The sequence below is a fragment of the Chlorocebus sabaeus genome, chromosome 8 (genome assembly GCF_047675955.1).
Source record: "Chlorocebus sabaeus isolate Y175 chromosome 8, mChlSab1.0.hap1, whole genome shotgun sequence".
NCBI lineage: Eukaryota > Metazoa > Chordata > Mammalia > Primates > Cercopithecidae > Chlorocebus > Chlorocebus sabaeus.
Genome location: NC_132911.1, coordinates 21,175,476 through 21,188,915, shown reverse-complemented (window position 1 = coordinate 21,188,915; position 13,440 = coordinate 21,175,476). Strand labels below are relative to the sequence as shown.

The window sequence follows — 13,440 nt, the reverse complement described above, 5'->3', positions numbered from 1 at the left end:
CAGTAGACCAGCCTCAGTTTACCACCAGAGGCCTTGAGCCTATGTCAAGCCTGTTATTTGGTCTGGTCTGTTACTGGGACAGCTTCAGCCAGGTTCCTTTGGAGACTGAGCCCTCTTAGGAGGCTCGCTGGCGTCTGTCATATCTCCCTTTAATGAGTTTGTTTGTCCCTGGAATCGACTTCCTTTCACATCGTCAAACTCCTAACCCAAAAGCTAGAGAGACTTTAGCTCCAGTCTAGCTCAGTCTGCCTTTGATCTTTCCAGCTCAACATCCATTGCCACCCATGCCCACCTGAAGGTTTCTTCCCTATTTCCTTCCCTCCTTTATTTATTCTGTCCATCTCTCCATCCTTCTGTTCCTCCCTCTGTGTGGCACTGGAGATTCAAGGATCCAAGTCATTGAGGAGGTATAGCCTGATGGAGGTGGACTGAGAGGGGTCACTCATGATCACAGTGCAAGTGAGCTGCTCTAGAGGAGGGGTCTGCACAGGGTTCTTGAGGAGCCCAGGGTGGGGATGCCCAAGTCAGCCAGGAAGAGGGAGGCCCTGAAGGCTTCTTGGAAAATGTATCTGTGGATGCTTAGCTGGGCATCGGTCAGTTGAAGAGGCAGGGGGTGCCTGCCAGTCCACCCTGGGCAGAGGTCCTGGGCTCCACAGAAGACCATGGCGGGTGGAGGGAACTGCCAATCATAGAGCCTTGCTACATAGCACTAAAGATGGCCAGAGTGGCAAGAGTGATCTGGACAGGTAGACAGCATCCTTGTCATGCAGGGCCTTGTAGGCCTGAGGCATTTAGATCTTCTTGTCCTGCAGGGGTGACAGTGGTGGTGCGGGTGTTTGAAGGAATGTCACCTAGGGTGTGAGATCAGATCAGCATTCCAGAAAGCGAATCTGCTTGCGTTGTGAGGCAGTGGGGGTCAGACCGAATCAATTCCGACAGGTGACGTGACCCAGAGAGGCCCGTCAGAAGGCCATCGTAGCTGCTTACAGGGGCACAAATGGTGGCTGTGAACCAGAGCAGTGGGAGGGGAACAACGATGGGAAATGGGGTGGAGGGATCTTTAGGAGGTGGGCTCAGCGGGCTGCCAGCAGGTGTGCAGGGAGGCACCATGGGTGACCCTCAGGATTCTGACATGGGGAACCTGGGTAGATAAGAGATGATACCTTCAAGGCTGCAATATGAGGGGTCAGAGGGAAAAGAGCGTTGACAAGGGTGGGAGGAGACACCTAGCCCAGGCTTAGACATAACGAGCTTGAGGTGCATGTGGCACGTGGGGGTGGGAATTTTCTGGGCACCTCTCTGGATGGTGTGGGAGAAGCAGAGACCACCCAGGGAGAACCTGTGGTGTGGAGCAGGCAGAGGGCTGAATGTGGGGCCCCGGCATGCCAGGGTGGGGACCTGGGAACGTCCGAGGAGGCACAGGGCCCCGAAGAGCCTGTGACTAGGGAGCTGGGGATGAGGAGCTTCGGGAGGTGTGGCCGCTGGCACCATGCAGAGGAGGTGGCCCCCTCCTCCCCTAGGCTCCCCTGCATCCCACCCCCTTCTTTTTCTCGTTTTTTCTTCTGTGTTCCCCATCATGTACACTTCTTGCTATTCTGGCTTCTTTGTGTTTTAACCTCTCTCTCGCTATATTCTGTAGCTGTGAGACCTTTGTAGGTATCTGAAAAAGAGGTTCAGTGGAGGGAATCTGCCTGTACCATGCCCTGTCCCGACTTCTGGACTATTCCAGGGAAGGGGATGGTCACGGTGAGGAGCAGGGACAGGAGTGATGGACGTGGGTCCTGACTTCTCTGCATCTACCCTCACCCCCATCTCAGGGAACGCCATCCAGGCCTTTGGCAACGGCACGGATGTGAACGTATCCCCTAAAGGCCCCTCGTTCCAGGCCACCCAGGCTCCTCGGGTGGAGAAGACGCCTTCTTTGCCAGATGACCTCAGCGACAGCACCAGTCTGGGGACCAGTGTCATCACTACCTGCACGTCTGTCCAGGTGAGGGGGGTGTGGCTGAGGCGTGGGGGGAGCACCATGGCGCCGGAAGTGGTGTGGGAAATGACTCAGCTGAGGCCGGGGAGGGAGGGTCCTCCCTTTCGATCAGGGACCCGAGAGGCAGGGAGGAGCTGCCGGGGGTCATTCTTCACCTGTTCCTTCATTTGGGCATTCATCTTGGAAGCGTTAAACCCCTGTTACATCACAGTGTTATACCTGCCTTGCAGGCTGTGGGGTCTGAAGAGCAGGCAGTGGGGCGCAGCCTCGGCGCAGGTGCGGGGGGAACAAGTCCTGGCTGTGTGTGGGGCAGCGAGGCACCCGTCTGAGTGGGGCAGCAGGCTCATAGGGTCAACAGTGCACATCCACGGTGCCAGGATGCAGGCTTGAGCAGGGACCCAGCTTGGCGGGGGTTCAAATCCTTCCTGGGCACCCATTGGAGAAGTGCGTGTGCCTGTTCTGGTTAGGGAAGCCCTCCCCTTCTCTTTCTGACTCCTTCTACTTCCCTTGTGTGCCCCCCTGCTCAGGAGCAGCTGACCTCCAAGTGCCCTCCTGGTGGCTGGGTGGGGAGCTCTTCCATTTCCTGCTCCTTCCACTTCGCTCGCCTCCTGATTGGAGCTGAGGTGCTGTTGTCACCCTTGGGCAGCTCCTAATGACACTGGATATGCTTGAGTGGCTGCGAGCAGGGGGCTCGGGGTCCTACTCTGCAGACAATTGCTCAATTTCATGCTAGAGCGGCGGGCAGCTCGGCCAGTCAGGGCTGTGCCACCTGTCAGGTCATCCAGACCTCACCAGCCTCCTGCATGCACCCTTCGTTCTGAGCCCCTTGGGCTGGCCCATCTGGAGAGAAGCTGACTTCAGAGGATGCTGGCAACCTTCCCAGGACTCCCACTGTGCTTCCTTGTGGTTGTAAAGTCCAAAGCCGTGGCTTTGGGACCCCCACCCAGCCCCCTTCTCCGTCAGCCCTGATGATTCTGAGGCCCATTTAATTATTTTTCTCCTGCAGTTTGCCAAGCCATCGGTTACTTGGTTTCTTTTAGCCCCTGCCTGGTTTTCTGTGGTCTCACCATTGGGGGGCTTGCTCAAATCTTGGTTTGATCTCAGTGGAGATACGGGTGATCTGTATGTGAGATGATCTATGCGAAAGTGCTTGGTCAGTGGAGGAATGCTGCACAAATGTTAGGTGTTACGAATCCGGGGTCTGGGGAGGCTGCCTGGCGGGTGGCTGGAGGCCTGTGGACTAAGTCAGTCTGGGCAGGACAGCTGAGAGAGCCTCCCAGGTGGAAAGGAGGAAAAATAGACCCTCAAAAGGGGTCCAACCACCACTACTCTCCAGGTTTCTTAGAGAAATGGAAGACGAAGGGCCTCTGATTCAGTTTTAATTACAATGTTTTTAATGAGCACCTACTGTCCCATGCTGGGAGCTGGAAATGTCAAGTGAATAAGCCCTCGCCCCTGCCCTTGGCTTGTCTGGGACTGGCGGGGGTGCCTTCCCTCCTCCCCAGCCCACATCTGTCCCCTGTCTCTCAGCTCTCCTAGCTTGGACCATCTCTGATTGAGTGACTCTGTGGTGGCCTTTGTGGGGCCCTTGGGTGTTAGGGGCACCCACAGCTATAGGAAGGAGTCCCTGAGTGATTGCAGGGACCGAGAGCTGAGCCTGGATGGGAGGAAGGGTTGGGGGAGCCTGTACACCGTAGATACACCCTAGAGACAGAGGCAAGATTATTTTGCTGACCTCTGTCCTTCCTTCTTCCTTGGGGGAAGGCTTAGGGAACCCCAGAGATGGTAGCCCGTTGGGTCCCTACATGGGTATCTGTATGTCAGGACTTGAAGGACCCTCCAAGATCTTCCCAAACACAAGCGACCAGAGGCCTGGTGATGACAGCAGCGTGTCCGCAGCCCCACAGCCAGTTGGCAGTCAAGAAGAGCCAGGAACCCTGTCCCCCGGCCACCTTCTGCTTCCTCCTCCTCCAAATCTGCTCCCCGCAAAGGACTTTCCACGGTGGGAGTGGGGCTGTTAAGAAGGGCTGTGGGTGTCTTGGACGCCACCACACTAGAGCCAGGAGCCCCGTCCGAGTTGGCCCTGTGGCTGCTGTCTTAGGTCCTCCTCTCAGAAGTGTCTCCTTCAGGGTGTGGCCCCCTGTCTGGGCAACCCTGCCTGCCTGGGGCTCTGTGGACCTTGGAGAGACCTGATAGGGTCTGCAGAATGGTCTCTCCTGGAGCCTTCTGGCCCGGCCCATGTTTATTAAATATATACCTCGTCTGAATTCCCCTGCCCTTCTCTCCACCCCACTGGGCTCTGGAGCAGGGAACCTGAGTGTCAGGTCAGTCTTGGACGCCTGCAGGATGGGCGAGTCCGCTGCTGACCTGCACTTGGCCGTTCCTCTGAGCAAGACGTCTCTCCTTTCCCTCTCCCTCTCCTCTCCACCTGGTGCGTCCTACCCCGATGTCACCTCTTAGGAATGCCTTCTCCGATTCCACACCAGGTTGCCTTCTGCCTGCTTTGGGCTCCCGCTCTGCGTGTTCATGGCCCCATCATGATGTGTTCTCCTCTCCCCTGCTAGGCCAGGGTCCCCAGAGGCCAGAGTAGCATCTCACCCTCCTGTGTCACCCTGCGTAGCTGGGTGCACAGTGCCTGGCGTGGAGTGGGTGTTCCATTCAGGTGGAAAGAGAGACCCCGGAGTCCCCAGTTCATTTGATTTATTGGAACTCCCTGCTGTCCTGGAGGATGGGGTCTGTGTGTTTCAGTGCCCGCAGCTCTCCTCCTTCTCCTGGGTGCCCTCTGTAAGCACAGGACTGGGCAACTGCAGAGGTGAAGATGCTTTTCTGTTGAAGATATAGGAAGGTTTGTTACAGACTCTTGGTCTTATGATGGGGCCTGGACCAGGGCAGTGCAGTGGGGGCTGGGGAGAGATGGGCGATGGTTGGTGCTTCCCTGGCCATGGCCTGCTGTTCTCCCCAACACTCCCCTGGGGCTGCTCTGGGCCCAGAATGCCAATTTGCAGGGCCCCATCAGATCAGCTGGAGTCCTACCTTTCCCAGCACCAGGGAGCCCTACAACACACCATCTTCTTTGCCCCCCCCGTCTCCACCTGCCCACCTGTGATTTGGACTGCCAATCACATCTTGGGCAAATTAAAAATGAGTTTTGAGAGATTGCCCCAAGGCCCCCTCACTGCATGCCTGCCGCCGACTCTGCAGCCAGTGGCCACCTCTCTCTCCTCCCTCCTCCTGCCTGCTCCTGCATGGGTGTCTTACCCAGCACACAGGCCTGTGGACCTCAGAGCATGGGACTAAGAGATCTGTTAGTGCATTCATTCATTGACTCAACAGAAATTCTTACTGCACATCACTACATCGCAGGCACCAGGGCTCAGAAGCATCATGGGCCAGGACTGTGGTCCCGGTGCTGGAGGACGGACAGGATGAAGCTGAGATGGCTATGAGGGAGAAGGTGATTTGTGCACCTGCTGCGTGTAGGACTGATAGAGGATGATGGGGTCCAGAGGACGGAGAGAGTGCATTGACTGGGGTGGAGAGCAAGGACCCATGGGCGTAGCAACGCCTGCTGCTAGGCCTGAAAAGAATCGGGAGAATGGGTGTGGGGTTGCAGTGGGCGACTGCCCCAGGTGAACCAGCAGCAGAGCCAAGGCACAGTTAGGACAGCACAGAGTGCTGAGTGGGGGTCTCCTGTGCAGAGAGGTGGTCTGCTGTGCCTGGTTTTACAAATGAAGTGTTACTGGAACACAACCACACCCTGTCTGCATTGTCTCCTGTCACAGGCAGCGTTGAGTTGTTGTGATGGAGATAATGTGAGAGGTGTGAGTTACTGGGGATGGCCCAGGTCAGGGAGGAAGGCCAGGGGCACTGAGATTTAGGGGTGGAGCCAGGGACAGAAGCAGGGAGCGCTGGAGAGCTGCAGCTCCAGCCAGCAGGAAAACACTAGACCAGCAAGGATCTGGGACTGCTGGCCCAGGCTTTTGGGGTAGGCAGGAGGTGGGCAAGGAAGAGGAGGAAGACAATAATTTCTTTCTCACTTCCTGGGCAATGGAGCATCCCTGGGAGAAAGCTCTGGAAGGATGAAGCATGCCTTTCCCACTGTCCTTCCTCTGTGTGTGTGTCCTTCCCTCAGTGCCATCTGCAAGAGCCAGTTCTTTAATGCTTCTGGTGGCACCCACAGCGCAGCCCTTGGGGGTCAGCTCTTCCCAGAGTCCCCGCGCTGCTTCCACAGTGGAGGATTTGCTGTTAGCAGCCCTGTGTCCTGCCATCCTTGCAGCCTAGGCCTGCGCATGTTGGGACTGGAGCCACAGACACCTCCAGGGGATGAGAGGCTCTGAGTAGGGACGGAGTAAGCCCCAGGCTGTTTCCCTAGACTCTCAGGCATCCTTCTCTCCCCTCTGTGTATTCATCTGCTGTGAAGGCGATTGTATTAGTCTGTTCTCACACTGCTAATAAAGACATAACCTGAGACTGGGTAATTCATAAAGGAAAGAGGTTCAGTGGACGCACAGTTCCACATGGCCGGGGAGGCCTCACAGTCATGGTGGAAGATGAAGAGCACAGGGACGTCTTACATGGTGACTGGCAAAGAGAGAGCGTGTGCAGGGGAACTCCCATCTATAAAACCATCAGATCTCATGAGACTTACTACCAGGAGAACAGCACAGAAGATACCCACCCCCATGATTCAGTTATCTCCCACCGGTTTCCTCCCATGACACATAGGAATTATAGAAGCTACAATTCAAGGTGAGATTTGGGAGGGGACACAGCCGGACCATATCAGTGGTTATGTGCAAGTTTATTTCTCTGTCAGAGTATGAGCCCCTGGAGGGTAGGGAGGCACTGAATTTGAAACACTGGTGGTTTTGGCATCAGAGGTGGTCTCTCTCTCTGCCCCTCCCCCCACTGGGTGCCGCTTTCAGAAAAGGTCAGCTGCTGGGCCACACTCCCACCCAAGGGCTCTGTCACCCCTGGCAGAGACCGTGCCTTGGGGCAGATGTCCCTTGGGGCTGGCCCAGGGAGGTGTTTCACTGTCCCCTGATAATCAGCATCAGATGAGATGGTACAGTGGTTGTCCTCAGCCCCCTCGCCTCCCACTTCGTTCTCTCCCAGGCCCTCTATTGCCTCCTTCCTCTATTTCTTCCCTCTGTCTTCTGTTCCTCTGTCCCCTCCCCTCCTGCTATCTTTGTCCCTCAGCTTCCTCTCCTTACCATGCCCTCCCCTCCCCTTTCCCTCTGTCCCCTCTCCCTTTCCTCTGTCCCTTCCCTTTTCCTCTGTCCCATCCTCTTTCCTGTGCCCCTCCCCTCTCCTCTGTCTCTTCCCCTACCCTCTGCCCCCTCCCCTCTCCTCTGTTCCCTCCCCCTCTCTTCTGTCCCCTCCCCTCTCTTCTGTCCCCTCCTCTTCTCCTCCCTTCTTCTCTGTCCCTTCCCCTCTTCCTCTGTCCCCTCCTCCTTCTCTCCCCTCCCCTCTCCTCTGTCCCTTCCCCTTTCTTCTGTCCCCTGCCCCCTCCTCTGTCCCTTCCACCTCCTCTGTCCCCTCCCCTCTACTGTGTCCCCTTCCTTCTCCTGTCTCCTCCCCTCTCCTCTGTCCCTTCCTCTCTTCCTCTGCCCCCTCCCCCTTCTCTCCTCTCCCCTCTCCTCTGTCCCTTCCCCTTTCTTCTGTCCCCTGCCCCCTCCTCTGTCCCCTCCGCCTCCTCTGTCCCCTCCCCTCTACTGTGTCCCCTTCCCTCTCCTGTCTCCTCCCCCTTCTCTGTCCCTTCCCCTCTTCCTCTGTCCCCTCCCCCTTCCCTCCCCTCTCCTCTGTCCCTTCCCCTTCTGTCCCCTGCCTCCTCCTCTGTCCCCTCCCCCCTCTGTCTCGTCTCCTCTCCTCTGTCCCCTTCCCTCTACTGTGTCCCCTCACCTCTTACTCTGTCCCCTTCCCCTCTCCCTCTTTCCTGTTTCTCTTTGTCTGCTTCTCCCTTCACCTGGTTTCCTCTCTTCCTTCCACCCCTTTCTTCACTCTCCTCTTCCCTGTCATTTTTCCTGTGTAATACTTGCCAGTGTCCCCTCCCCTCTATCCTGTTTCAGAGGAACTTGTCAAGTTCTGCTCACTCCGAGGAGCAAAATCCAGTTTCAGTCCCCCCTTGTGAGCCTTTAGATCCTCTCCCTTCACACCTGGCCAAACCCCAGGCCAGGGAAAATGCTGCACTTGGCAGGTGCTGGGTGCTTTGTCAGCTGCTCTGCGTGGGCTGACCTTGGGTGTAACCCTGGAGAGTGTCTAGGTCCGAGGCTCCCCTGAGAGCAGCACTCACAGCCACAGCATGTTGTGCAGGCCCCACCCTGGGGCCCTTCTTGTCGGTTGTTGTCTCAAGCCTTATTTTGTTAAGCAGTAGACTATTGTCCAAACAATTTTATGCGTACCTCTGATATACAAATAAGCTAAGACTCCGATACACAAAACAGCTAAGACTCAAATATACAAAACAAATAAAAATGGAGCTGCTTTGATGGACAGGCGGTGAGACCTTGAGTGCAGGGGGCTTCTGCCACTGTGATTCCCTGTGGGTTCCTTTGGTTTAGTGAGGAAAGGGGAGGGGACAGAGGAGAGGAGAGGACAGAGGGAGAGGGGAGGGGAGAGAGAGGGGTAGGGGAGAGAGGGAGAGGGGAAGGGACAGGAAAGGAGGAGGGGACAGAGGAGGGGGAGAAGGGGAGGGGACGCGAGCTGGGGAGGGGACAGGAAAGGAGGAGGGGACAGAGGAGAGGGGAGGGAAGAGAGAGGGGGAGGGGACACAGGAGATGGGGAGGGGACAGAGGAAAGGGGAGGGGAGACAGGAGAGGGTGGGGGGACACAGGAGATGGGGAGGGGTCAAAGGAGAGGGCTCCCAACGGTGTAGTGAGCTCTACTGGGGGTAGGGACACAGGGATAAGACAGGGACTCCCAGAAAGGGCAGGGACTGGCCTGCCACACCTGAAACAATGAGAGTAGGAAGTGATGCTGGGCGTCCGTAGGTATCAGTCCACAGGCACAGACTCCAACAAGCCATAGGATGTCACAGGTGGGGACTGAGGTGACAGAGCAAGGATTGGCCAAGGGGCTCAGGAAGGCGGATGTGAGGCCATGATGACAGCACAGCCTCCGAGGGGGTGGGCGTGTTCTGTTTTCCCCCGACACCCCGCCCTGTGGCCTCACACAGTCTTAGCTGGAGCAGCACCAAGTCCTGGGGAGTGGAGTCCAGGCCTTGGGTCTGGAAGGGTTGTAGAGCACAGGCCCTTCTGCAGAGGGCAGCAGCTGGGGAGTTGGCTGGGCATCACCTTGGCACCTGGGGACACTCCTGGTTCCATTCTCGCTGTGCTAATCATCACCGTGGTCCTATCTCCACCATTGGCAGTGACTCTACTCTTGGCCAGGGTCTCCGTGTGACAGCTGGGGTCTTGTTTAGCTGACCAGATGCCCTGGGTGGCAGATTGCCTGTGATGTCCAAGGGGTTATTGATACTTATGGCCAAGAGCAGTGATTGCGGTATAATTTCTTGGGCTTCCCAGTTGCTTCTGGTGGCCAGAGCGGAAGTGCCCTGGGAACAAGCCGTTTGAATCCTGGATGGAAGCGCTGCGTCCCCAGCTGGTCCCCATGGATCTCCATTACAGTGATGATAACAGAGGGCTGTTCATCATGCACACCCCCTGGCCCTGCATCCTGGTGGCCATGCCAGGGTAGAGAATCCTGGAATCATCACCAAGCCAGCCTTCTTCATCCCTCACCTTGTCCATAGCGCTCCCAGGTGGGCACGTTCGTGTAGGACAGAAATGGGCTGGTGAAATTGCCAGATATCCACCTAATGGGTACCAGTGGCAGACATCACTAATCAATCACACCTCTCTTCCCCTCAAGCCCAGATGAACGCTTATGATCTTTTTCTATAGAGTCCTCCATTAGCCATGGCAAATTAACAGGAGTTGGCTGGCCCTTGGAGGCCGTTTCTGATCTGTGGCATTCATTCATTCTTCCATGGATGCAGGCATCTAGTGAATCTGTTGAGTTGTTGTTATGAACCAGACACTGCTCAGTGTAAGGAAAAGAAGACACGGTCCCTGCCCAAGACTTGCTCTGAGTATGTGGACAGACATGCAAATGACTGATGACTATATCATGCTGCTAGTTGGGAGCAGAGTTAGAACTCTGTTCTCTAGGAGCCAGAGGAGTCGGGTCCTAATTGCTGAGGGTGTCAGAGAAGGACAGAAGCATTCTGTGCTGCGTGGAATTGAGCCACCCCTCTTGACTGTGTGTGCTGGCTGTGCTTAGCGAAGCCAACAGTGCCTGGCCTCGTCTAAGTCTCTGGACAAAGCCCGGCCAGGAACAGCCTGGTGACTTGTCCTGACTGGCGCCTTCTCTCTCGCAGGAGCAGGGGCTGAAGGTCAACAACTCCAAAGAGTTAAGCATGTGCTTCACAGAGGTGAGTTGGGGGCGGAGTGGGGCTGGGTGCAGAAGGCTGGGCCGGGAGGGGCGGCATTTCCCTGGTGAGCCTCAGATCGAGCGCCCTCAAATCTCATCGCATGGGCTGGGCCAGCTGAGCTTGTGGACCAGGGTGGGCACTTACTCTGCTGGGGTGGGGTGGGGGAGTGCAAAGGCTGCATCCAGGGCCCCTGGCTCTCTCCTTGGGGAGAGACAAATGGCTGCTCTGAGCAGAGGCCCTCCCATACCTTCCTTACTCTTTAAGACAATTGTGTTGACCACCTGCTCAGCACTGTTCCTGTGATATTTAGGAGGCACAGAAGTGGAAACAGAGACAGTTCTTTCCTTGAAGAAACCCCCAGCACAGGAATACATATATATATGATTTATAGACCCAAGATAGTAACTTAGATGAGAAGAAAACGCAGTGTGAGAACCCTCACAGAAGAGAGAGAGAGAAACTCAGACAAAGATGTTCAGGGAGGGCTTCATGGAGGAGGAGGGATTTGAAGAAATTGAGAAACAGGGAGAATGTGGGCTCCCTCCCTTCCCCTCCCCTCCCCTCCCCTCCCTTCCCCTCCCCTCCACACCCCTCCCTGCCCCTCCCTTCCCTCCACAACCCACCCCACCCTTCCCCTCCCACCCCCTACCCCCTCCCTTCCATACCCCTCCTGCCCCTCCCCTTCCCACCCCTCCCCTCCATGCCCCTCCCTTCCCCTCCCCACCCTTCTTCACCCCTCCCCTCCCCTTCCTACCCCTCCCTTCCCCTTCCTACCCCTCCCCTCCCCTTTCTCTCTCCTTCCCCTCCCCTTCCTTCTTCCCCTCTCCTTCCCCTCCTGTCTCCTTCCCCTCTCCTTCCTCTCTCCTCTCCTTTTTCTCTCCTTCTCCTTCAGCTCTTTATACCATCTGCCTCCTCACTGGGACACAGGTCCTCAGCCCCGATGCAGGGAGGAGTAGCCTGTTTTCCTGGTGACCACTGCCCTCCTCTCCAAACCCCAGGGCTTGCGACCAGAAGGGACAGAGCACTCCCTTTTGCTCCTGCCTGGGCCAGCTCCAGGAGAGTCAGCACTCCCTTCAGAGTGCAAAGGAGGGTCCCTGTGGATGGAAGAAAGGGGCTTGAGGTGTCCAGTTCCCGACTCCATTTCTCTGCCTGGTCCCAGGCCTCCTGATTGTTTTCTTTGTTTTCATTCTCTTTGTTCCTGATTCTCCTCCTGCTCTGGACTCAGCTCACGACAAATATCATCCCAGGGAGTAACAAGGTGATCAAACCTAACTCAGGCCCCAGCAGAGCCAGACCATCGGCTGCCTTGACCGTGCTGTCTGTCCTGATGCTGAAACTGGCCTTGTAGGCTGTGGGAACCGAGTCAGAAGATTTTCGAAAACTACGCAGACAAGAACAGCCGCCTGACGAAATGGAAACACACACAGACACACATGCACCTTGCAAAAAAAAATTGTATTTCCCACCTGTCGCTGAACCTGTCTCCTCCCAGGTTTCTTCTCTGGAGAAGTTTTTGTAAACCAAACAGACAAGCAGGCGGGCAGCCTGAGAGCTGGCCCAGGGGTCCCCTGGCAGGGGAAACTCTGGTGCCGAGGAGGGCACGAGGCTCTAGAAATGCCCTTCTCTTTCTCTTGGTGTTTTTCTCTCTGGACCCTTCTGAAGCAAGAGACTGGACAAGAGCCTGCAGTGGAAGGGACTCTGGGCTGTGCCTGAAGCTGGCTGGGGGCAGGACAACTCAGCTGCTTCCCCACGCTGCCCACTCTGGGCACCTACTGGGGGCCAGCAGAGGGCACAGCTGCTTCCCCACGCTGCCCACTCTGGGCAACTGCTGGGGGCTGGCAGAGGGCATCGGTTAGCGGGACAGCGGGGCTGGCCACGGGGGTCCACCTTCAGCCCTTTGGCTTCGAGGATGGAGGTGGTTTTGCCCTCCCTCTCTGCCCTCGGGTGGGGCTGGGGGGTCTGCAGCTGGTGTGGGGACTTCCCCACGGATGGCGGTGGAGGGGGTTAGCACTGTGCTGGGCTCCCCCTGACTAGCACAGAGTGGTGGGGCTGGGGCCAGCTCCAGGAGGGCTTGGGAGCTCAGCCTGCCTGGGAGAGCCCCTTGTGGTGAGGCAGCAAAACTCGGGCATCAGCTGCTTTCTTGGTGGCAGAAATGTTGAAGTCAGAGAGAAATGGTCCTTTGTTGGCTTTTTTTGGTTTCTCATGGGTCCTTTGGGAGGTCTCCCTTTGGGGAGAGGGAGAGGAGAGACCACAGCCGGGTGTGTTATCTGCAGCACCCTGTTCCCTCGAGCTCTCCTGCTCTCTTCTCCCTCCTCCTCCTTTCCACTTTCTCTTTCCTAATTTCCTAGACATACGTCAATTGTATGTACACACCGGGGCTCCTCTCCCAACATATATGTATATATACATCCATATACATATATTGTGTGGTTTTCCCCTTTCTTTCCTTTTTTTTAAGCAACAGAACTATGGAAACAATACCCCAACAGATGAGCGAAAATGTATTATTGTAAAGTTTATTTTTTTTAATACTGTTGTCTATAATGGGGAAAAAGGACATTGCCCCCCAGTGCCCTGCTCCAGTCGGCCTGGCTGGGCTCTGGTGGGGGCTTCTGATCCACATCCACGCTTAACCAAGGCTCCAATAAACGTGCTAGGAAGCAAGCCGCCTCTGCCTCGGTCCTGTGGGGTTTTGCCCCCGTTTTGTTCTTGGTCCAGTGTTAACCTGCATAAGTGGTGCTCCCGGTGGGCTGGGGAAATGTGTGTCCGTGCGTGTGCCTGTGTGCATGTGTGTGCACCCATAGGTCTGACCCGTGTGTCCGCACTGTGGTAGATGAGTTCCGTTAGGAGGTGGTTTGACACTGGGGGCAGGATCTGCGGGTCTCTGCTGTGCTGAGCCTGGTGGGCTGTTCTGTTCCCTCCTTGCTCACCTTTCCAGTCAGCGCAAATGCCTGTGGCTCCCAGACTGGAAGAGAATGTAGCGGATGCGGGCATGGTGGGGAGCGACAGCTTGGCATCGCACGTT

General features: G+C 56.5%; 1 protein-coding gene across 1 annotated transcript in view; it reads left to right on the top strand.

Moving 5' to 3' along the window:
- Positions 1 to 13,191, top strand: part of GFRA2 (GDNF family receptor alpha 2) — a 100,268-nt gene extending 87,077 nt beyond the window's left edge. The window contains exons 7-9 of the mRNA XM_007961820.3: positions 1,818 to 1,990; positions 10,362 to 10,415; positions 11,641 to 13,191. Of these exons, the coding sequence (XP_007960011.3) occupies positions 1,818 to 1,990; positions 10,362 to 10,415; positions 11,641 to 11,763 (350 nt within the window). The 3' untranslated portion in view covers positions 11,764 to 13,191. The remainder of the gene's footprint in view (positions 1 to 1,817; positions 1,991 to 10,361; positions 10,416 to 11,640) is intronic.
- The last annotated feature ends 249 nt before the right edge of the window (positions 13,192 to 13,440 follow it).